Raw genomic sequence first — 26,357 nt, 5'->3', positions numbered from 1 at the left:
AAAAAATTAAAAATAGCAGATTAAGTACTGTAAATAAACATACTGTATATCCAAGACCAGAGATATAGTGGTACTTGTATCCAGCAATGCTTGGGTGGAACAAGGGGGTGTGACCAAGCAGGGGTAAGACTGTGAAGGCTACGTCATTGGTACAGCCCTGGAGAAGAGCAGGAGAAGAAGAGCGGCTGCATCTGACATTCATCTGACAAGGATGTGGTGTGCCCCAGGTACCAGCACACAGAAGCAGGCAGGTTCTTGCCCAGTATGGCACAGACAACACAGAGGCGGCCGTTGTGCAAGAGAAAAGAAGAGCGGTGATATTAACAGTTGTCTGATCTCCCACAGAGGCTGCAGGTGCCCGCAGATGAGCCGGAGAGACCGGAGAACACCTGCACTGCACCAGAGAACAGGTAAGTGGGACCCTCACTCGAGTATAAGCTGAGGGGGGCTTTTTCAGCAGAAAAAATGTGCTGAAAAAGTCGGCTTATACATGAGTATCTACGGTATGTTTTCTGATGGTTTTAGGTGACCCCTGTGACAGGTGCTTCGACCCCCCCCCCCTCAAAGGGGTAGTGACCCACAGGTTGAGAGCCGCTGCTCTAGCTCTTGTGGTGATGCGGGTTTGACGTTGAACTAATACTTTCAAGGTCAGTGGTTCAAACCCACCAGGTACTCTTGAGGAGATGGATGAGACTTTCTGCTCCTGTAAAGATGTGGGCTGCTATAAACTACATAGCCCCGCAGAGTAAGAATCAGCTCCATAGGGGTGGGTTCGGGAGCACTGCTGCTGAGACGATCATGGCTATCTCAAACTAGGTCATTGGGTCATGGTCTTTGAGACTCTGCTGATGCTCCTCAAACATGGATCCTGTTGTTCTCTCTGCCAGCGTGGACTTCTCCACAATTTATATCGGCCTAGACCTTACTTGTGTAAGAATCCCTGGCGGCACTGGGTTTCAGCGGTAGGCTACTAACTTCAAGGTGAGTGGTTCAAACTCTGCAGCTGATCTGGGGGAGAAAGACAAGTCTGCTTGCTCCGACAAAGATGTACAGTTTCTGAAACACAGCAGAGGGGGCTTGTGAGTTGGAACTGACTTGATGGCAGTGGCTTTGCTTCTAAACTCGACCGTAATGGCGCAAATGGTATGCGCTCCGCTACTCATCTAAAGGTGGGCAGGATCAACCCCTACCCCAGTTGGGCCTGGTGATCTACTGTCACAAAGATCACCAAGATCAGCCAAGAAAAACCTATGGAGCCGTGCTTTTCTGTCACTGCAAGTCGGGATTGACTTGGTAACAACTGCGTTAGTTGCGTTTGAATCTTAACTGTCTTTCAAGACCTGAAAGTTTGCCAACAGCATTGTAATCCCCTTAGTTTCTACAGAATGGAAATGGCCTTTTTCTTGTTTTTCAATTCCTAAAATTTAGTTTTGTTTTAACCACTTATTGCCTCTAATAAGTTATTTGTATATCTAACTTGTATATCTAATTTTTCAACCCAATTATTAAGCATCTTGAGTTTCTTTCATCTTTGAACCATTCCCAGTTCCTCATACAGAATAGATGCACAGTCTATATTCCTAGAAGGAAACGAGGGACTCGGAAGCAGAGGCAGTAGAGCAAGGAGGGATGAATGCAGACCCTGGAAGATAGTTTGCCTCGCAGACCTGACCCATTTGGTCTCCGATGCTTGATAGTTCTACTGCAGAAACCCACGGTCACTACTGGAGAGAAACTCTTCCATGGAGTGTAAACGCTTTCCATTGTTATGATTGATTTGAAGCCTAGTCTTAGATTACTCCTGTGAATGAGCTTCCGATTCTTTCTGGAAACCAGGTTTCAACCAGGAGAGCAAAGAAAGCCCAAGACAGTTGCCATGTGGGGGCACCAAAGGAGATGGTCTCCATTTCATTTGGGTGCCTTGTGCTGTGACCAGGTCAAAATGATACTGAGGTTTTATGTCAGCTTGGGTGGGCCAGGCTTCTCCCATGAAATGATCTAATGCAGTGTGGTCAATTCCACAAGGGGATCTTCTGTGAAGTAGCCAAGCAGTTAAGCTGGTCACAGTTTTGATACAATTGAGGGAGGTTTCATTTGGGGTATGATTGACAGTGTGTGAAAGCTAACTCACTTCTACTGTTGGATCTAGATTATGCATCTATTTTGTTGACCTCTTGTTGTATTGCCTGCCCATCTCAGGAGCCGTCGGAGGACTGCCACCTTTGAATTCATTAGGCCAACATCAGATTAATTCAGCTTGGCACCCACTAGGTTATGGTCTTCCAGCTTTATCTTTCTAATTTCTGACCCCAGCAGCTACAGGAGTCGAGAAAAGCCTTTAGATTACTTTTGACCCACAGACATGAATAAAATTGGACTTAACCACTTCTCCAACTGTATAAGTCCTTTCTTGATATAAATCTTTCTATGGACACACACACATCCAAGAGTCACTGGTTTTGTTTCTCTAGTGAAACCAACTCACCACTGTCAGTCTGTTTGGACATATTGCATCGGATGTTCCAGTATCCACTACACTCAGCCCAGATATAAGGGCAAACTTTCAGTTACCTCTGCTCCCTGAGCGAATGACCCTAGCCAATTGTAAGACATGACTTACAATTTTTGTGAACTAGACACCAATACTATGTGGATTAAAAAAACAAAGCATATTCTTAAACCTTATTCATTCATAACCAATTGTCATCAACTCCATTCTGACTGCTGGCAAACTCTGTGCCAGAACTGAACTGTGCATCCCAGGGTTTTCTTTCTTTAAAAAAAAATCATTTTATTGGGGCTCATACAAATCTTATCACAATCCATACATACATCAATTGTGTCAAGCACATTTGTACATTTGTTGCCATCATCATTTCAAAGCATTGTCTTTCTTCTTGAGCCCTTGGTATCAGCTTCTCATTTTCCCCTCCCTCCCCCACTCTCCCTCATGGACCCTTGATAATTTATAAATTATTATTTTTTCATGCCTCATACTAGCCTATGTCTTCCTTCACCCACTTTCTGCTGTCCATCCCCCAGGGAGGGGGTTATAAGCAGATCATTGGGATGGGTTTCAACTTTCTCCCCCTACCTTACCCTTCTGGTCTGGCTACTCTTATTATTGGTCCCGAGGGGTTTATCTGTCCTGGATTCCCTGTGTTTCCAGTTCTTATCCGTACCCATGTACATGCTCTGTTATAGCCATATTTGTAAGGTAGAATTGGGGTCATGATAGTTAGGGGGAGGAAGCATTAAAGAGCTAAAGGAATGTTACATGTTTCATTGGTGCTATACTGCCCCCTGACTAGCTCATCTCCTCTCCACTACCCTTCTGTAAGGGTATGTCCAGTGGCCTTCAGATGGGTTTTGGGTCTCTACTCCACATTCTCCCTTATTCACAATGATATCATTTTTTTTTCTGGATCTTTCATGCCTGGTACCTGAACCTATCAACACCTGATGAACACACAGGCTGGTGTGCTTCTTCCATGTGGGCTTTGTTGCTTCTCAGCTAGATGGCTGCTTGTTTATCTTCAAGCCTTTAAGTCCCCAGATGCTATATCTTCTGATAACTGGACACCATCAGCTTTCTTCACCACATTTGCTTATGCACTCATTTTGTCTTCAGTGATCATGTCGGAAGGTGAGCATCATGGAATGTCAGGTTAATAGAACAAAGAGTTCTTGTGTTGAGGGAGTACTTGAATAGAGGCCCAATGTCCATCTTCTACCTTAGTACTTAACATATAAATAAATATATGTACATAGATCTATATTCCATTTGTTATATATAAATATATTTACATATGTACATGCTTGACTTTAGACCTCTATAAATGTCCTTCACCTCCTAGTTCTTGCCTCTATTTCCTACTACTTTCCTCTTGTCTCACTATCATGTTCGACCTTCATTCATACCACAGGGTTTTCCATGGCTACTTTTTCCTAAGTAGACCATCAGGCCATTTTTCTGAGCTACCTCTGGATGGACTCCAATATCCAGCCTCTCCATGATCAGCTGGGTGCATTAAACATTTGCATCATGTTGGAGATCCATTCATGCAGAGGGCAATGACAAAGAGTGAGGGTAGCATGAGCAATCTTTATTGAGCATTTTAAAGAGAATTCTCAAGAAAGGCAGAACTAGTTAAAGAAGTCCTGGAACTAAGCATGAAGCCACCGTTTACAAAATAATTAAAAAAAGAATTTTAGGCTAGTTAAGATTTCATTTCTGTAGCTGTGATGACAAGTGCCTCAATTTGAAGAGCCAGGGGAAGACCTGTAATGCCAGTAAGTGAGGCCAGAGAACCTCCTCAGTGCAATCTAAGCTTACTTGATCATAAGTGTAAGAACCTTAAAAGGAGAACTAAACCACAAAACAAAAATGACAGCTGAATTATTAGGAGCCCAACAAGCACCCCCCCCCGGGACACCTGCTGGTATCATCATACCTGCACCATGGGTTCATGGAACATTTGATTTTTAAAATAACCAGTCTCCATTTTCCTCAATGACTAGTACATGTTGAATTCTTTTAATGATGTGTATCCAAAATACTATGATGTCATTTTGAAACTAGTTCTCTCTCTTTTAAAAAGATTTAAACCTTCTAAATATAATGCATATGCTACACTCAATACACCTCAATCGGAATGTTAAATTTTAATCAGAAATCCATGAACTGTATTTAGATAAATGTTGCAAAGTTTACAAAGTTGAAAGAGTTGCTTCATTCCCATATTCACCTATGCCGTTCTACACCATAACTGATTTGAGTACTAGTATTTGAATGTAACTTCAATCAATTACACTGAAATGAACTCAAACAGTGTCTCAGGTGCCCACATACATTTCAAGGGCTTAATAACCATGTGTGGCTAGTGTCCACCATACTGGAAAGTGGCAGCCCCAAGCATTTATTTTGTGGTAGGCCCTAAAGAAGTAAGGATCAAAAATGAGTCCAATTTAATCCTTGTTTCCAAATATGAATATAAAGCAGGCTATTGTAAATGTACGGTGCTCTGGTGATGCTGTGACTAAGGCTTCTGAAGGAAGGGTCAGTAGTTTGAACCCATTGGTTGATCCCAGGGAGAAAAATATGACAGTCCACTTGCATAAAGATGACACCCAATAAACAAGCGGTCACCTAGCTCAGAAGCAATAAAGCCCCCATGGAAGAATCACACCAGCCTGTGTAATCACTAGGTGCTGAAGAGATCAGTTATCAGGCATCAAAGAATAGAAAATCATAGCGTTGGGTGCTCACCTCCCTGATATGATCTCTGAAGACAAATGGGTGCATAAGCAAATGTGGCGAAGAAAGCTGATGGTGCCTGGCAATCAAAAGATATAGTGTCTGGGGTCTTAAGGGCTTGAAGGTAAACAAGCGCCATCTAGCTCAGAAGCAACAAAGCCTACATGGAAGAAGCACACCAGCCTGTGTGATCACGAGATGTCCAAGGGATCAGGTATCAGGCATCATCAGAACAAAAAATCATATCATTGTGAATGAGGGGGGTAAGTGCAGGGTGGAGACCCAAAGCCCATTTGTAGGCCACTGGACATCCCCTTACAGAAGGGTCTCGGGGAGGAGACGATCCAGTCAGGGTGCAATGTTGCAACAATGAAACATACAACTTGCCTCAGGTTCCTAAATGCTTCCTCCCCCTCCCACTATCATGACCCCAGTTCTACCTTACAAATCTGGCTAGGCCAAAGGATGTACACTGGTATACATAAGAAGTGGAAACACAGGGAATCCAGGTCGGATGATTCCTTCAGGACCAGTGGTACAAGTGTTGATACTGGGAGGGTGGAGGGAGGGTTGCTTAGAAAAGGGGAACCAAATATAAGGATCTACATATAACCTCTTCCCTGGGGGACTGACAACAGAAAAGTAGGTGAAAATAGATGTCGGACAGTGCAAAATATGACAAAATAATAATTTATAAATTATCAAGGGTTCATCAGGGATGGAAGAGTGTGGAGGAAGGAGGAAAATGAGGATCTGATGCCAGGGGCTTAAGTGGAGAGCAAATATTTTGATAATGATGAGGGCAATGAATGTACAAATGTGCTTTACACAATCAATGGATGGATGGATTGTGATAAGAGTTGTATGAGTCCCTAATAATATGATTTAAAAAATAAAAGATTACAGCCGACAGAGCCAAAAAGCCTACACTGCCATTGAGTCAATACTGACTCATAGTGACACACTGTGCGTTTCCCAGACTGTAACTATTGACAGGAATAGAAAGCCCAGTCTTTCTCCCGAGTTGCTGCTGGTGGTATTGAACTGCCGACTAAGCGATTGCAGCCCAAGGGGTAACCACTACACCACCAGGGCTCTTATGAAGCCAAATCTGGCAGTCCTACTCTGTCCTCTAAGTAGCTATGAATTGGAGTTGACTTTGTGGATAGTGGATTTGGTTTCAGTGACAGTAAAAGCTAAATACAGAGAGAGCAAGATATTCCAAGGCCAGGAAACAGTAGGCACAAAGGAAAAGGCTAGTCGTAGGCTCACAAATATTTGGAGACTCGTAGTTATGGTTGGGTAAGTGTCCAGGAGTGGTGGGAAATAAGGTGGGAAACAGTGGTGAGAAATAAAAATTGTCCCTTAGACAGTATTGCTGACAGCCCCAAATCCCAGGCTAAAGGGCTTATTATGAATGCATTGTCAGGGGGAACATTTACTGTTGAGGAGAATGGCTTTGAGTGGTGTTTTGGGAAGACTAATTTGGCACTAATGTTAATGATGCATAGAGAAGGGAAGAGCTTGAGGGCTAAAACATCAATTAGCTACTGTCATAGTCCAAGCAAAGATAATGAACAATGGGTACTTGGCAATTGATTGATGGGGAAGGAGATTAAAGAGAGGGAGGAGTCAACATGTTTTATAGCAAATAAAACATAGGAATATAGAAAAACTATTTCAGGTATATTTGCATGAAATATTTTAAAAGAGAATTGGGACTAACGTATGTACACACAGAGGAAAAGGGGGGTTGGGGAGGGATCCTTTGGGCTCTCGGGACAAAAAGCAAGCAAAAATCTATGTATACTCCCTTCCCCCATCAAGTTGATCTAATTCACAGGGACCATACATGGGGTTTCTGTGGTTAAATCTTTATGGGCATAGACTGCCTCATCTTTCTCTTGCAGAACACCTGGTGGGTTTGAATTTCTAACCTTGTGGTTCACAGTTCAAGACCTGCCAAATTAGCAGAAGGTACTACTTTCTTAGAAATAACGTGCATTACTCCAACAGCAATTGATAATTACTGGTGACTGGAATGCAAAAACCAAGAAGAATGATCAGTACTTGGAAAATATATCCTGGGGAATGGAAACAATGCCAGATATCTATCATCCATGTTATGATTTTGCAAACTGTGTAGGATGAAATACATAGGAACCAAATCAAGTACATCTATGGAAAGAGATGATAGAGAAGTTCAATATCACTTAGAACAAGACCAGAGGCCAAGTGAGAAACAGACTATCAATTGCTCATATGCATGTTCAAGTTGAAGCTGGTTAAAATTAAAACAAGTTTAAAAAAGTCGAATAACAATTTTGAGTATGTCCTATTTAAACTTGGAGATCCTATAAAGAATAGATTTGTTACATTAAACACTAATATCATCAAGAATATCACACATAAAGAAAGTAAAAGACCATTAAAAAGCTAGGAAAGAAGGAAAAGAGCCAAACAGATGACAGAAGAGATGCTGAAACTTGCCCTTGCATTAGAGTAGCTGAAGAGAACAAAGGAAATGACAAAAAATGTTAAGTGACCAAGAAGATTTCAAAAGGTGACTGGAGAAAACAAAGCAGAGTATTAGCACCAAGTGTGCACTCACTATCTGAAGTTCACACACCAGCAAGGAAATCACAAGCAGAAAGACCAAGAGATTCAAACCGCATGTTGCAAATCTGAAGGATTCTGTGGACACACTATTAAAGGAAGTATCAAGAATCAGTGACAGTGTAGAAAGTCTAAGCTGCACTGGAGGTCTTGGTCATAAACAAGGCTCCAGGAATTGATGGAACACCCATCAAGGTGTTTCAACAAAGGTCTACAACAATGGAAGCACTACTTGCCCAAATCCAGAAGGGCTCTATATTTCTACCCATTCCACAGGAAAGTGATATTATAGAATGTGGATACCACAGAATGTATCCAACAGTATTAATATCACACACAACTAAAATCTTGTTGAACATAATCCAAAAACAGTCGTAGCAGAACACCAAAAGGAGACTGTCAGATTCCGAAAAGGACTTGACATGAGAGTTATCATTGCTGATGTCAGATGGATCGTGGCTGAAAGCAGAAAGTACCAGAAAGATGTTCACCTGTGTTTTATTAACTATGCCAGGGAATTTGATTGTGTGGATCATAACAAATTATAGATATCACTGCAAAGAATGAAGATTCCAGAACTTCATTCTAGTTAGGAGGAAACTGTACACAGACCAAAAAGTAGAACTCATCACAGAAGAAAGGGATAATGCTTGTTTAAAATCAGGAAAGTATGTATGTTTTCACTAGACATATTCATTTTGTATGCTGAGCAGATACTTGAAAAGCTGAACCCTATGAAGAAGAATGCAGCATGAGGATTACAGGAAGCCTGATAAGCAGATAATGCAACTTTGCTTGCTGAAAGTGAAGTGAACTTGAAGCACTTACTGATCAAATATTTTATTTATTATTATTTTTAAAGATAAAATAATTTAGTATTAGCACACCTTAATCTACAGAAAACATGTAGACTAAGAAGTGCAGAAATTACTGAGGTTGTCAGAGATTTCATTTTGCTTAGCTCCACAATCACCATTGAAACAGCAGTCAGGAAGTTGAATAGCACATTGCATTGGGCAAATCTGCTGCTCCCAATGCTTTAAGTGTCAAAAAGCAAAGATGTCACTTTGAGGACTAAGGTACTACTGACCCAACCCATGATATTTTTAATGGCCTTATCAGCATGCAAAGGCTGGGCAATGAAAAAGGCAGACAAAAGAAGAATTGATGGCTCAGAACTGTGGTGGTGGCAAAAATATTGAATATAACCCTGGGCTGCCAGAGGAAAAGAGAGCCTTGGTGGTGCCGTGGCTTTAGCATGTTAACCACAAGGTCAGTTAACCACAAGGTCAGTAGTTCAAGCCCACCAGCAGCATCTCAGAAGAAAGATGGGGGCTGTTTGCTCCCATAAAGACTTCCAGTGTTGACTTCTGAGAAGATAGCACCCATGAAGAATTACCCACTTTGTGCTTCCATTGTGAGACCAGAAAATCAAGAGGTAAGGAAGCCAACCTTGGGAAAACCAGGTGCTAGAACTAGAATTCCAGTATCCTAGGTTCGTGGTTCAGACCTCTCTTCTGGTTTTCACCCATGGAGTGATTCCTGAGCTGGCTGCGGCGCTTTAACTTCATTGAGTCTGCCCGCAGGCTTTGCTCATTCCCTGCCAGGACCCAGAGGGATGGTGTCCACTCCACCCCCACACCCCTGCCTTCACCCTAGATCTGTGACCTACCAGCGCGGTGTAACATGCTCAAAGAGACTGTTACCCAAGAGCTAGTCATAATCCCATGCTGCACAAAGAGCCCCTGAGAGTTAGACCCAAGAATTCACCCGGCGCTTCCCTCTCTGAGCATCCTTTCAGGGGCTTTATGGCTCCCTTGCCAGAACCAAAGGGACAGATTCGGCCACCTCTTGCCCCCTTCACCCTTGTTCTGCACACAGCCCGCCAGCATGGTGTAATGAAAGATAAGTAAACACAATCTACTAAAACTGGAAAACAGCAGCGATGTCTGCCTATTGGAATCTCCTGGGTCATTTTCCTGCTGCATATGGCCAAGGGAGCACAGATTTCTGGGTCTGTGAATAGGAGCTACCTAGGAGTGAAGGGAAACAGAGCAACAGGGACGTCCTTCTAATGGGTCAGGCCCAGGTGGATAAAAACAGAAACTGCTTTGGCCCTCAGCCCAGACCAGAAGATCCCAGGTGGAGACCCCACAAACCAGGGTCTCCAACAGCATGGACAGCACAACCTACTGAGCTGCGTGAGGGGGATGCCGAAAGGGCAGCCAAAGGCAGGTTTAGTGGAGAACACAGAGCCAGGGAGCATAGGCCGCACTCACCAAATCTAAGCCCCCTTCCCTGGGGGACAGTGAGGTGCAACCCCATACCCAGGATACCCAAAAATCCCTTAAAAAGCCTTAAAAATTTGCCCACTTTGCTGCCATGAAGCGCCTAGTTCATCAACATCATAACAAAGCAGGGAAAAACCACCAGGTTTTACAAGCAGCAGCTTCTACTAGTGGCAAGTTTTTACAAGGTTAGGGACTCAGAGGCTGCTCACAGCCCACAGTATACCAAGCCTTTCACATGAGACACTGGCTTGCTGAGTAGGCCATTGGTTTATTCCGCCCTCTTAGGCTACCTAGGGAGGTGACAGGAATAGACCCCATTCCCCCCACTCCCACTTGGTCATCCAATCAGCTGAAAAGAGCAAACCCCATAGGTTTATTCACCAGAGGTTTATTCTCTCAAGATAATTAACTTAAATCACAAGAAAACAGTTCTCACAGTCATACTAGACACCAAAATCATCCCCCTAGCCTGAATCTCAACCCTACTCTAACACCCTACAAGATCACAAGGTAGTAAAACAACATACCACCAAACACTGTCCCCAACTTTGCAAGCGACCTCTGCTCCAAGCTGTCTGCCATCCCGCCCCACACCTCACCCCTCCACCCCTCAACCTCCAAGGACAAGATGTGGGACTCAGTGGCTCTTTGTCCTGGCATTTTATTACTTTGTGTTCTAACACTCCTACACTACCCCCCTCTTTACAAAGTTGTGCTTTATTCTTAAGAGTCATGCTCAATCAGAACTTACCTATTTGTGGTATACATAAGAACAGGGATATATATATATATATATATATATATATATATATATATATATATATATATATATATATACTTTACATTTGCCTTCCAAATTAAATTGTTTACTTTCTAGTCCCTTAACACACCATCTACCCAGAATTTAGCAGCCACAACAGAGCCTAAGCTCCTGGGCAAAGCTTGGAGCCCCCAAAACATACATTATCAACGCTCCTGCATCTTACCCTAGTATTGTTTTTACCATTAATATTCTTAAAACTTTAGTCTCTTGCTATCTCCTCTAACTTTCCTTTCTTTAATCTAAAGATCTGAAGTTTTACTTTATAACACTATTAACTTATTATTTAGTTTCACCTTTCTTCTTCTTTTTAAATCCTTCTATTGGGCCTCTTATGGCTCTTATCACAGTCCATCCATCCATCCATCCATTGTGTCAAGGGCAAATTTCACCTTTCTTATCATCAAATCTGTGCAGTTCTTCTAACCCTCACAAAACCCAAAGCTGGTACTAATCCTACAGTTGAAAAAAAACAATTTTTTGTCTATCAAATATTAGTACCCATTCCTTCATCAGTGCAAGCTGGAACTTTTTTGGCATGTGATCTCTTCCTTGAACCTACCAAATAATCCTAACAATGAGATAATTAACCCCTGGTTGTTTCTATATGGATAAAAGGAGTGTGAATAATAAACTCGAGGCTTCAGTATTCACTGTTGCTCTCCCAATATTTTCTATCTCTCTCTTTTTCCCTTAATTTTCACTCCCCCTTTCAGGACTGTTCGACTCATCGGCTGGCTCCAACACACTACCCAATTCCTCCCATTTTAAAAAATATCATCTACTGCTCCTTCTGCCCTTCCCCCCATCACTTTCTCCCACACTATTTGAATGCTCCCTCAATATAACATTCTCTCCTAGATACTTAATACAAACTGTCCATCACCCCTCTACTGCACCACCTAACAGAGTTAACCACTCCAACATAATACCAGCTGCTTAATACCCCTAATAGTGACTCAAAGATGTCAAGGAAACAACAAAAGGTATCACTGCACACACAGAAACACAAGAGAAACAGAAATAATCAAACAGACCTGAATGTAATACATGAAACTGGACTATGGATTTACCAGAAAAAGGATGCAAAAGAATGATGATGGCACTCATGCAACAACTGAAGGAAGAGTCTGGAGAAAAAGTGACATAATAGAAAAGTTAGTGACCTCACTAGAGCAAGCCCAAAGCTAATAAGTTCACTAGAGAAACACAAAAATCAAACACTATAATAGCAGATTTAAACAACACTATTAAGGAACAGAACAACACTATAAAATAATGAGAAACAATATTGAAGAGATAGAAACCCAAATTAGTGGGCTAGAAAACAAATCTATACATTCCAACTTAAAAGAGGAATAGATAACAACAGCAACAACAAATGCAAAAGAGTGAGACAAAATTGAGAATATTGTTAGATACAATTAAGAACAACAACCTGGGTTTTATAGGGATTCCAGATGAGGAAGAAGCAACAACAAAAAAAAATTCCAAATAGAGAATAGTCCAAGAGCTCTTTAAGAGAACTTTGCTCAGTGTCTAATGTAGGAAAAGACTGTTATTCGGAAAGCCGAGAGAGCCCCAACTAGGAATGATCCCAAAAGGAAAATTCCATGGCATAGTGTAGTCAAGATATATAACATCAACAACAAGGAAAAAATTCTAAGAGCACCCAGAGAAAAAAGGTCAATTACATACAAAGGGCAAGCAATTAGAATAACCTCAGATTTTTTCAGCAGAAATCATGCAAGCAAAAAAGACAATGGAGTGATATATACAGAGTATTGGAGGGGAAAAATGTCAAACTATAATCCTGTATCCAGCAAAATTATCAATCAAATATGAAGGAGAAATGAGAACAATTCACAAAAATAAGACCACCACTACAACAAATACTGAGTGAAGCACCATGGCCAAAAAACCAACAGCAACAACACACAAACCTGAAACTAACACACAAGATAATTCCCCATAAAAACACACAGAGCAACACCAAAATCAAGGAGATAACACAGGAAGAACAAGAAAACTAAACATAACATACATACAAACACACAACACATGCATATATAAAGCAAAATGGCAATAACAAATTCATACATATAAATAATTTCCCTGAATGTTATTAGGCTAAATCCATTAATAAAGAGACAGAGAGTAGCGGAATGGACAAGAAAACAAAACCCATCCATATGCTGCCTACAAGAAACATGACTCACAAAGACATGAATAGACTAAAAATCAGAGGCTGTACAAAAGCATACCAAGCCATCAACAACCAAAAGAAATCAGGGGTAGCAATATTAACCTCCGAGAAGACAGACTTTAAGGCAAACAATGTAATAAGACATAGGAACAGTAACTACTTAATGATAAAGGGAGTAATAGCTCAGTAACCCACAACTATAATAAAAGTATACGCACCCAATGAAAGACCCTTGAAATACGTCAACCAAATTCTCACAGATTTGAAAAAAGATATAGACACATCGACAATAATAAGAGACGTTACAACACCATTCTCAAGACCGAATGTCAAGGAAAAAAACTCAACAGAGACACAAAAAAGCTCAATAACACAATCAGTAAAAAAGGACCTCATTGATATACAGAATGCTTCATGCAACAAAACAACAGTGAACTATGAAAAGACATTATAAATACCATTTACAATAACCGCACAGAAGATACTTAGTCATAAATTTAACTAAAGCAACAAATGAACTATACAGAGAAAACATTACTACAGGAAACTAAAAAGGACCTATATAAATGGAAGAATATCCCATGCTAATGGATAGGCAGACTTAATATCATGAAAATGACAATACTACCTAAAACAATCGATGGATACAATGCAGTTTCAATTCAAATCCCAAATACATCCTTTAAAGAAATGGAAAAACTAATTACCAATTTCATACGGGCAGGCAAAAGACCCAGGCTAAGCAAAGGGCTTCCTAAAAAGAAGAACCAAACAGGGGGCCTAGCACTGCCTGACCTAAAAACCTACTACTACATAGCCACAGTAGTCAAAGCAGCCTGGTACTGGTACAATGAGAAACACATAGACCAATGGATCAAAACAGAATGCATCCGCCTCTAGGCATCTAATCTCTGACAAAGGACCTAGAAATATCCAATGGGAGAAAGACAGCTTCTTTAACAAATGGTGTCAGACAAACTAGATTTCCATATGCAAAAGAATAAAACAAAACCCATACATTACCCATGCCCCAAATCGAACTCAAAATGGATTAAAGACCTAAATCTAAACCCCAAATCTCTCAGGATCATTTTGTTAGTCTGGGTAGACTAGAGAAACAAAATCATAAACACACCTATGTATATTAGAGAGAGTTTTATATAAAGGCTAATTGTACATTAAGAAAACACCCAGTCCAGTCCAAGATCATAAGTCCGATATTAGCCCATATGTCCGACAACAATCTATAAAGTCTTCTTCAGACTCACGAAACATATGCAATGACGCCGAATGTAGAAGATCACAGGCCACTGGGTGGAAAGTGTTTGGTGGTAGAAGCATCTCAGTGATGGCAGGGGTCTCCACATGGCCACTCCAGTTCCCAGGGCTGCACCAGGATAGGTTCATGACCATGTGGCATCTCCTCAGGGATGCCTCGCAGTAAGTCAGCCTTGCCAGTAGAGAGTCTCCAAGGGAGTGAACCAAGAGAGATAGTGTCTCCTGCCTCCAAGAAGGAATTACCAGATTTCCCAAAATTCTCAGGAGAAGACCATGCCCACACGGAAGTCTCATTGGCTATCTCCAGATTGACAGCTTAGACTCCAACCCGACACTCTTAATCCTTAAATTGACACCAGATTAGGTGACTGCCACAATCATCGATGAGAAGGTTGGAACAAAGTTAAGGGTTCTGTTGCAGGTCATAAATAAGCTACCAAGTACAATGGAGGAGGCACGTTCAGCAGAAGACAAGATAGATGAGTGGGACATGCTGAAAGTGCATCACTTATGTACCTCTGAAGACTTCATCAAGAGAGTGAAATGAAAGGCCACACATTGTGAAATTTTTTTTTACCAATGACACATCAGACAAAGGGGTAATTACCAAAATATACAGAACTTTACAACAGCTTAATAAGAAAATAACAAGAGATCCAATTAAGAAATTGGTCTTAAAGGCCTGAAGATAAATAGGTGGTCATCTAGCTGACAAACAACAAAACCCACATGGAAGAAGCACACCAGCCTGTCCTGACTCGATCGCTGAGGACAAAGCAGATGCATAAGCAAAGGTGGTGAAGAAAGCTGATGGTGCCTGGCTATCAAAAGATATAGCATCTGAGGTCTTAAAGGCTTGAAAATAAACAGGTGGCCATCTAGCTGAGAAACAACAAAGCCCATATGGAAGAAACACACCAGCCTATGAGATCACAAAGTGTCGAAGGGATTGGGTATCAGGCATCAAAGACGCCCCCCACCCCCCAAAAAATGATAGCATTGTGAATGAGGGGCAGTGTGGCGTGGGGACCCAAGGTCCATCTGTGGGAAATTGGACATCCCCTTGCAGAAGGGCTGCGGGGAAGAGACAAGCCAGTCAGGGTGCAGTGTAACAATGATAAAATATATAATTTTCCTCTAGTTCTTGAATGCTTCCTCCCCACCCACTATCATGATCCCAATTCTACCTTACAAATCTGGCTGGACCGGAGGATGTACACTGGCACAGATAGGAACTGGAAACACAGGGAATCCAGAAAGGTGAACCTCTCAGAACCAGTGGTGAGAGTGGTGGTACAGGGAGGGTGGAGGGAAGGTGAGGGAGAAAGGGGGAACAGATTACAAGGATCTACATATAACCTCCTCCCTGGGGGACGAACAGTGGAGAAGTGGGTGATGGGAGACGTTGGATGGTGTAAGATATGACAAAATAATGATACTTTATAAATTATCAAGTGTTTATGAGGGAGGAGGAAGCAGGGAGAGAGGAGAAAAATGTGGATCTGATACCAAGAGCTCAAGTAGAAAGCAAATGTTTTGAGACTGATGATGGCAACATATGACATATGTACAAATGTGCTTAACACAATGAATGCATGTGTGGATTGTGATAAGAATTGTACGAGCCTTCAAAAAATGATTAAAAAAAAGATAAGGGTGCCACAGAAAAGTGTGGTGAAGAAAGTAGACGATGCCTGGCTATAAATTAGAATAGTGTCAGGGGTCTTCTAACAAGCAGCCATATAAATAAGGAATCAACTTAGTCCACATTGAAAAAGCACATCAGCTTGTGTGGTCCAAAGATGACAATTACAAAATTCAAATATGGCGAAGGGAAAAGCATCAGAGCAAAAAGTACGAACACCCCATTTGTGGAGGGCTATGGAGGACGGCGGAGCCCCAAACCCATCTGCAGAGTGTCTGGTCAGCCTGAGCCACTGGCAGATCCACTCTCGCCACTGGCAAGCGTCTTGAGCAGCCTTACATCAGGCAGAGCCTGTTGTAATCTTGATTATGCTGGACAGAACTAGCTACTTGGTCAGTTGACCTATCAACCTGGTCGGAGTTTGTTCTGAGTCCTAGCATCTCTTACTTGTTCCATGGCGGAAAAGTTCCCCTGGCTTTTTGAATGTTGATGTTTTGTTTCTAACCCTATTTGTAGTTTTGTCTTTATATTATGGTATTGTTATTTTAGCCTAACCACTTTACTGTTTTTTATTGTTTCTCTTGGGTTTCCAAGTTTGTGAAAGCATGGGAGGAGTGGATGCATAGTGAGCATAACTGATACAAGGGCTGACAGAGGATACAGGGGTGCGGGTGGGGGTGATAAAGAGGGAAAGGGATTTCAGGAATAAAAATGAAGGTAGGCGGGGGGTGGTGGCGTGGAGCTCTAGAAATGATTGGGATTGCACACTCATTGTAAAGGCAATTTAACAGGGGGAGGGCAAGATGTTTCAAAATTGATGTGGTAATGATTGTACAATTCTCCTTGAGATGAGTGAACAATTAGACTATTGAATCATATGATAACGTAAATTATGTGCCAATAAAACTGCTAAGGAAAAAAGAAACGTACAGTGTTGGAAATTATCTATAGTGTCGCTTTGAATTTGAATCGACTTGTTGGCAATGGTTTGGTTTGTCTTTGCCCAGAGAATGAACAAATCAGTTTGGGAAGAGGTATAGCTGGTACCTCTTTAAAGTAAGATCAGTTCCTAGAGAAGGACATCATGCTTGGTAAAATGGAAAATCAGCCCAAAAGAGGAAGGCCCCCAGAGAGATGAATTAAGTGGCTCAAATCTAGGCACAAATTATGAAGAAGGCCCAGGAATGGCAGCAGTTTGTTCTGGTGTTCAGAAGGTAGCTGTGACCGGATAACACCTAACCACCAAACAACATTCCAACAGTGGGGATCTGAGTAAATTAAATCATTCAAAAGAAAGCTTTGCACACAAAAAAGCCCACAAAACTTTGCATCTGTTATAGTAATGGAAAGGACATGAGAAGCTGCTAAAGATATGACCCTAAATGAAAAGTTTAGGTTTTAATAGTCATATTTCTTGAAAGACTCAAAGCAAAACAAAACAAAACAAAACTGTGTAGCAGGAGAAGGACACATACAAAGCCATTACCAGACACTACTATTCTACAAGTGGGGCCTTGCTTTGGACTGTGATCTGCCACGGTCACAGCTCAAAACCACGAGTTGTTCCTCGGGAGCTAGACAGGGCTTTCTACCCTAGTAGAGAGCCTCAGAAACCCACCGGGAGCAGTTCTACCCTGTCTGAGGGTCACTATGAGTCAGCATTGACTCAACGGCAGTGAATGCGTAATATTCTATACAGAGTAAGATTAAGGGAGGGGCTGGGACTTTGACACCTCATATTTTGCCATTGCTTGAACTTGCTATAAAGAAGACCGTTTTTCATATTTAGGGAGAGAAAGAAAATATATGTCTTTGAACATTTAGAAAAATGTCTGATATGATATATGTCAGAGGCCTCTTAATAATTTTTATTTTCTTATTTACAAACATTTATATTCCAAGTAAGTGTGTAATGATCTGTGTGATGTACACACTATTGAGCGTACCATAAAATCTGTTCATGAAGGCAAAGGTTATGGAGCTAGGGACATTCTTCAAAGACATTTGAATCTGATTTATTTGGGCTTCATGATTACTCTTATTTATCTTTATTTTCTTTCTTCTTCTTTTTTTAAAAAATTTTTTCCATTCAATGTGGCCAAAAAGGAAAATTGAGACCAACCAAAAGGCAAGCCTTCCTGAAAGAAGACAAAACACCTCTGTAACCTGTGGAATAAAACTTCACCAGTAGAACATGACTCTCTGGCCATGAATGACTTCAATTGCTGGGGGACAGAAATTTTAACAAGAACAAAGAATATGGGAACCTTTTCAGGGATCTGGTTGTCATTCCAGACCAAGCACACTTGTAACTTTAGATTATAAGGCTGGCAACAAAGAACAAGGTGTCCCATTCACTGCCAGGCTCTAGCAGCCAGCAGGTCCCTGGCCTTCAGAGAGCCTTTCACTGAAGTGAGAATGAGGAAGGACCTTTAAGGAGTGTGAGTGGGCCGGAGCAGGTAAATCACCACCAGTCATATAAATAATGGCACTAAATGAGCAGAAGAGCTGAAATGCTGCCATCTGATCACTCGCTGATGAAAAGACAGGCACTAAATCAGGGTCCCTTCTGTCTGACACTGTTGTTTTTACTCAACAGTTAAGCATCCGAGGAAATACCAGTTGGGTCTTAAAGGCAATTTATAGCTCGGTGAGCCTCATTGCACCTGGCTGTGTTTTGACAGCAGGTTTTGTCAGTTTATAGCAGATTCCTGTCTGCATTACAAGCTGCCACTACTACAGCTAGATCTTTATAGGAAAAAAGAAGTACAGTTCAGAGGTAAATCTCCCCCTTTCACGAAAAGCAAAAGTCACTTGCTGCTGCGAAGCAGCCTCCTCTCCAGGGGAAGTGAGAGAGCCTGCTGGGGAGAGAAGGTCAGAAGCAGGGTTGTAACCCAAGTGGGTGCTCCTGCTTCTTGGCCCCTCATTATGGACTCTTTGTTTTCCCTTCCTCCAGGGGAACTGCTGAAAACAGCAGCCCCAGTTTGGCTCTGGGGCAGAGACTACAAGAGTATGCTCTCTGAGCCCCCAATACTTTCCAAAGAATTTCTGTGAGCCCTGGAACAGTCTGGCTGTGGGGCACTATGTAAATGGCTTCCCTAGCTATGACAGGAACTGACAAACCTTTCATACTTCCCTCTGGATTTTTACACCCAATGCATGGTCTGGTTTGGATGGGACCGTCCTAGAAAACATCAGAGCTCATTAAAATACACGTGAGTTGCAAGCACTTCTCCCTACCCCTTTTGAATTTTAGCTTTTTGTTTTTTAAAACTCAGGGGCTTATTCTTTTTTGGCTCCCAGACTCTGAATAGGTGCTACACATTCCTGGACAGAGGGCAGTGGGTCCTCCTTGAGAAGTGGGGCTGGCAGTGGCTGGTGGCCGTGACATTCCTCCGTGTGGCAGAAAAGGACAGAGACTCGAGGAGAAGGAGAGAAAGGCAGTGGAGAACAGAACGGCCTCCACCCCTCTCCTTTAATTTCATGTTTCATCCTCAATGACGTCCAGACGGACTCAAAGGGAAGCACGTATAACCTGCCATGTGCCACTGAACCAGAAAGCAGAAAGGAGTCGGCTGGAGGGCCTGCTCACCTGGGACCAGGGCTGAGTTTCCCACTTGCATTGGAGTCATGCCAGACAACAGAAATTGCCACCATGAGGGAGGATGAGCCTGGTAACACCCAGAGCAGCATTCCGGGGCACCGCTCTGGGAAGTCACAATTGGGCTGGTGAAGTATCCAAGGGCTGCTCTTGAGGCTCTGGGTGGCATTGAAGGAAAGGGGGCTGCAGGCCCTGTGATTCCAGGGAGTGGAACTCCAAAGAACCTCACTGCCATTGAATTGATTCTGGCTCATGGCAACCCTATAGGACCGAATAGAACTGCCTTTGTGGGCTTGCGAGACTGTAAATCTTTACAGAAGTAGAAAGCTTTGTTTTTCTCTCACAGAGCAACTGGTAGTTTCAAACTGCCAACCTTCCAGTTAGCAGCCCAATACATCCAGAATCCACGGCGTCACTAGGGCTCCTTTCAGGGAGTGAAGCTAGCAGGGAAAATGCTTGTCTCAGAGTTATTCACGGGCTGCAAGGAGGAATCGGCTCAGGTCTTTCAGGTAGGGCAATGCAGGGGTCTGGGCATGTTCTCAGAGCACGGAATCTAAATGGGCAGCCTGGAGAAGGCCAGCCTGAGCCAGGGGGAGGAGCAGAGGGGCAGCCAAGCGGGGGAAGTGAGGGACTGAAACTCTGGGTTTCTCTGATGAGATTTAAAGGCAAACCAGCTCAGTCTGTTCCACCCAAAGAACAGGACTGTTTCCTGATGATTCCACAAAACACATCCTCAAGTTACACAGATCTCATTGAACAGAAAGCTCAAGACCCACCACCACGTTCCCAGTAACATCACTGTCCACTGGAGGCATTCACGTGGAAGTGAGGATACCAGTATTTTCCTTAGGGCCTTAGGGATACACCAATTGAGTAAAGTAATTACACCCCCCCCACACACACACATCTTCACAACTCACTGCCATCGAGTCCATGCTGACTCATAGTGACCCCTGTGGGTTTACAGGACTGTCACTGTTTACAGGAGTAGAAAACCCAGTCTCTCTCCAGAGAAGCTGCTGGTGATTTTGAACTCCTGCCTATGCTGACTGCAGCCCAACGAATAACCAATACATCATCAGGGCTCCTCTATATATCTTATATGTGATGGATATGCCAAGTAGCAAATGTTACTGTTTGCCACAGAGTCTACGAAAGCAACTGTTGTCATTAGTGTACCTTTGGTATTCCGGAGCTCTCAAGCCAGTCTTGGAAAATGTTTTCAACAGACAACTCGAGCCTTAAAAAAAAGAAAAAAAATTATCAACACCAGGGGCACTTATTACACAGACCAGCACATTCTCAGCATCAGTCTTCCAGAGAAATCCCTATCCTTCGGAGAGAGAGCAGCAGGCCCCCTGACGGGAGGGTGGGAAAAAATCCAGGCCCATTCAGTACAGCTTCTCCTCAGTTAATGACAAGATGCATGATAAAATTTGAAAATCAGGCACATACATGGAGTGGACTCTTTAATGCTTTGCAAGGAATGCCAGCTCTGTTCAGGATGTCAATCCAGGAAGGATTTTGCATATTCATATGTAGTGCATCAAAATGAAATCAAAACATGACAGCCTTTAGGGCACTAAGAGATGTGAATATTATACGGTGTATTTCAACCTTATGGACCTTTATCATCTCCAAGGTGAGGCCGAAACAAGCCCAAGCAACACAGATGCTTATGGACACAAAGGCAGGCCAAGGTGCATGGCACCCACGTGGCTCCCAGTGCTTCAGTCTGGAACCAGGACCGCAGTTCACTGTGACCATGCACGCGCCATCTGATCCCTAGTCAGCTGAAATGCTTTTGGTTTCATGCCCTGCTGCCTTGAATCCTCCTTCAAAGTACCAAGTGTCCAATACAGTTAGGGTCAAGTGACCTTGGGCTGTGTCTTCCTGTCTTCTTCTGCTAATAAAGCAGGAAGCCAATTCCCCCGACCCTGCTTCTTCGGGTCACTCCTGCACATGCCTGCACCTCCACTTAAAGAGGCCTTCCTTGATCCCGCTTCCAGGCTAGTAGGGTTTCTTCCTCCTGCCCTAACCTCTCTGCATTCACCCCTGTTGGGACTGAGATGGATTTGATAACTGGACTCTGGCCATGTCTGTCTTAACTCCCTCCTCAAAATCCCACAGGCAGAACACTTCATGTAAGAAGATCCCATAACTAGATCTTTAAAACTTTTTTTAATGAATGAAACCTACTTCACTGTTGAGTTGATAAAACAGATTTCCGGAGGAATGAAGATTTTCTGCTTAGGGGGCTTTAAGTTTACATTAATGGTGACTGGCTGTTGTTGCCAGTACCCTTTTGAGTTCACTCCAATGTACAACCGAATGAAGCATCTTCACAATTGTTATGCTTGGGGCCATTGTTACAGCCACTGTGCTGCTGAGGTCCCCTTTTGCTCTGGACCTCTCCTTCACCAAGCACCATATCCTTTCCCAGGAACTAGTCTCTCCTGAGGAAGGGGCGATAGTTTAATGGTTATGTGTTGCTAATTCCAAGAGCCTGGGCGTTCCACTGCTATGCAGAGTTACAGTCCTGGCACTTCTCAGCGACAGTTCTACCCTGTTCTATAGGGTCACCATGGGCTAAAATGGACTCAGTTGCAGTAAATTTGGAGTTCTGGAGTCTTTCCTGATAACATGTCCAAAGTACGCTAAATGCACCATGGTGCATTCTGGTTGTACTTCCTCGAAGATGTATTTGTTTTTCTAGTACTTTGCAGTAGGCACTTTCAATATTCTTCACCAACGTCATAATTCAAACACATCAATTCTCTTCTCCCTTTCTTATCCATTGTCCAGTTTTCATGTGATCACAGGACTATGGGAAACACCAGGGCTCTGGTCAGACACACCTTGGTCCTCAAAGGGGGTCTTTGCTCTTTGACACTCAAGATCCATCTGAGGCCTCAAAACAACGTCTTTGCTCATTGGCTCTTCAAGCAGCTCGTCCCCAGCAGAGTGCCCATGCTCTCACTGAATGCACTCTTGCTTGAGCTTGATTTATAAGGGTTAAAACCAGTTGGAAATGCCCTGCCCTAGCATGAGTCATTTGTGAGGAGGCCAGGAGTTGGCTGGGCTGCATGGAGAGAAGGCAGGGCAAAGAAGAAATCAGGCTCTGCTCTAAACTAGGATGGGTAACTTATAATGCTTGCCGAGTCATCCCAGACAATAAATAAATCAATGAACTCACTGCGATCGAGTTGACACTGACTCATAGCGACCTCCCTGTGGGTTTCCAAGACTGGAACTGTTTACAGGAGTAGAAAGTCCCATCTTTGTTCCAAGGAGCAGCTGGTGGTTTAGAACTACCAACCTTGCAGACGCTAACCACTGCGCCACCAGGGCCCCAGCAGAGCTGTCACTACCGTTCAAACTCAGGTCAATGAGGGGTAAAGAAGGGAACTCAACCCTCCACCACAAGGCTCCTCCTCCCTGGAGGCACCTGCAGTGGCTGATGTAGAACTGCTAGTCTGAAATCGTTTCAAGTGAGAACATGAGCCAACCGAACAGTCTTATCTCCCATGCCAATGACAGAACCTACACATTTTATTTTAAAATAAAACAATGCCACATTTCTTTGGACATAGATAGTAAAGTGTCCTTCAACTGCTTCCTATCTAGCTGAAAAGAGACCCTCCTCGGAGTAGAATTCGGGGATGCCTTGAAGGGGTATTCAGGTGCCCCAGAATGACCTGGCAGGCTACTCTGATGGAGGACATGTTTGAATGGGGTTTCCACACTTCAGAGGAAGATAAAGAATGAAGAAGTGATTTAGAGAAGAGATGCAGCAGTGATCAAAGGGGCGTGTGCACTGGGTCCTTTGCAGAGGGTTGGGATTAAATTTCCCAAGGAAGAGACGTCTGAAGAGCAAATGAAAAGTTGTTTTGAGAGACTTCACAGAAGATCGTGAACAGCTGGGGCACATCAATGTGGAGGAGTGAACAAGAGGCTACAGACATAAACTTCCTCTGGGGGTGGTTGAGCATAAAGACACTTCTTTAGGGAGTGGTGCAGGGAGGGGGCTGGGGTGTAGGCTTGGAATGTTACTGACTGAGATCCAAAGTTTTTACCACAGAAGACAAAAGCACAGGCAACGCCTTCTCTGTGTGGCACACACTCACGGACACCCTCTGGACAGAAGGTTCCATGGAAGGCTGAAACAGCACCAGGGCATGGCTGTCTACTACGGACATGGTGTTTGCTGCCAGGGAAGTGGCATCCGATTCAAGGCAGTCTTGTACACAACAGAACAAAATATTGCCCAGTCCTCTCACACGCCCACCATCACTAGCAGCAGGTCAGACCATTGTGATCCACATGGTTTTCATGGCTGATCCTAGGAAGGAGCTCCCCAGCCTTTTTCCTGGTCTGTTTTAGTCTGGAAGCACCACTGGAACCACTTCAGTATCATAACAACGTGTAAACCTCCAGTGGCAGATGAAGACACTGAGGCATATTAGCTGGGCATTGAACCTGGGCCGACCTCTCACATGGAAAGTAAACCACGACTGTCCTTCTTTGCTTTGCCATCCTTAGTATTTAGACACAGATAACTCATGCAGTGAGCTTAAAGACAAGTACGCAAAGAGACAAGAAACTCCCTGGCCACTCCAAATGAAGGCACTCAGGGAGTAACTGCTGGTTATCAGACAACGCTATGTACTAGACACTGTGACAGACAGAGCTCTCACTTAAACTCCATCGTAACTGTGCACGACCAATATCACCATCCTCATGCTAGAAAGGGGCAAACCAAGACTTAATGAGGTTAAACAATTTATCTTAAGGCCACATAGGTAGTACTTAAAGGGCTAGGATTGAAACCTACGCTTCCTGGCTGCAAACCCTCAACTTTCCCTGTTGTGCTAAACTCAGGCTTTAAGACAACTCGCCTGTTTGTGATTTTGTTTGTGATTTACGGCACAGACAGCCTGCAGCCGCGAGGGGCTGTGCTTGTACCGAATCAAGGTCTACTTCCCATCTCATGGATGTCTCTACTGCTGAAGGCGTGGTTGCCCTGCTTGTCTGCCCTGCAATTACTTATCAGAAGCCATGGAGAATCTCTGAGGAGGAGCAAGTGTGGGGGCAGGCACGCTCATTTTCCAGGGGCCTCCAGGAGCAAAAGATCCCCTCCTGGGAATGAAGAGAACATGTGTTTCAGATAACTTTCCTTTGAAAAGGTTCAAAGCATCCTAGAACCATTGTCATTTTAGAATCCTTCATAATATCTCTGTAAAGGGGATATCAATTGTTGTGTGGCCTTTTGGGGGTGGAGGGGAGGGGAGGGGGGTTGGCAATGGAGAAATTGAAGAGCAAGAGGGCCCTGGCCAAAGCCAGTACAGAAAAAACTCAAGAAAAAACTTGGGTTTCTAGACTGAATCATTGCAGATATCCACCTGCACCAAGAGTCTATCTGGGAATTGCTAAGACGGAACGCAACGTTAAAATATGAAAGGAAGAGGAAAGCCATGGTTTCAGCTGCGAAAAACAGCATTTTTAAAAGGCAATGTCAATAGCCTTAATCGTTCCCCAAAAGAAATTAAGAAAGAACATACACAAATATTTAATTTTCTGAGAAGACATAGACTCAAATTTTGCCACTCAGCTACACTGCCTCTTGGATGGTTATTTTAGGCAAGAAGATTCTATGTGTATAGATTTTGCTCATGATAACAGAGGTGACACTGAGTTCAGACAACTTTTTAGGTCTGAGCTTGGACAGGTCCCATGGTTAAACTGAAAGTTTACTCTTTTTTTTTTTTCAGATGGAGATGCTTGGAATCTGAGCCACTGGTGAATTTTTTCCTTCTGAGATCATTTGGCTTAAATAATCACAAGAGACAAGCAGAAGCATTTCCACTTAGCCAAGACTCAGGACTTACAGGAAATTACTCTTCTGATCACTATGGAAATGGATTTTATCCAGAGAGCTAAGAGTACACAAACCCATGACTGCGGGTTCTCCATATTTGTACAAGCGAGTGAGGTACTTCCTATCTCACCCCTGAAACCCAGGTCCATCCTGTCCCAGCAGGCTGCTTCACCTCTGGCCGGGGTGTCTCCCTCACTGTACTCCTATGGGCTACACTGTAACTCTGAGTTTCAGCGGTCCAGTCCCATCCCTCTGACCTCTACATGTGGTCATACTTCATTATCACAGGAGGGAAGAGACTATGCTGGACACCTCGTGTGCTGCTGCAGTCTGTGAAAGTGCCAGAAAGTTCTTATTTATGTGATGCTAAGGACATAGAAAACAGTGGCCTCAGTGAACACTGTATGCTTGTGCCTATCACGGTTCATACAGTGGATTTCTGAAGGCAGATTGGGAGCTGATTAGTAGCGGTCTCTGTATCTTTTGTCCATTAAAAAAAGTATGGTTTTTAAAATCTTAGTGATTTATATTTCCCACCACCCATTGGCCAGTTTGTTGCATGGTGGTTCCGGGCATGCTGTGTGAAGCTGACCCACTGGTGTGTTCAATCCCAGGAAGGTCAACCACAGTAGATAGTTTCCAGCTGTGCCGAAAAGAAAGGAGACAGGAGGAAGGCCCAGTGATCTGCTTCTAACAAGTTGTCAATAAAACCCTTTGGGCCCCAGCAGAACATTTCCCGACTTGCTCGCTTTGGAGTGATCAACT

The 26,357-nt window shown here is 43.2% G+C and overlaps 1 protein-coding gene across 3 annotated transcripts in view; it reads right to left on the bottom strand.

The window, feature by feature from the left end:
- Positions 1-26,357, bottom strand: part of AOPEP (aminopeptidase O (putative)) — a 502,851-nt gene that overhangs the window by 111,412 nt on the left and 365,082 nt on the right. For all 3 annotated transcript variants that reach the window (XM_075549788.1, XM_075549790.1, XM_075549789.1), the window contains exon 11: positions 20,894-20,954. In XM_075549788.1, the coding sequence (XP_075405903.1) occupies positions 20,894-20,954 (61 nt within the window). The remainder of the gene's footprint in view (positions 1-20,893; positions 20,955-26,357) is intronic.

The sequence above is a fragment of the Tenrec ecaudatus genome, chromosome 5 (genome assembly GCF_050624435.1).
Source record: "Tenrec ecaudatus isolate mTenEca1 chromosome 5, mTenEca1.hap1, whole genome shotgun sequence".
Lineage (NCBI taxonomy): Eukaryota > Metazoa > Chordata > Mammalia > Afrosoricida > Tenrecidae > Tenrec > Tenrec ecaudatus.
Note: the sequence above shows the minus strand (reverse complement) of the source record. Positions and strands in the feature narration are given on the sequence as shown.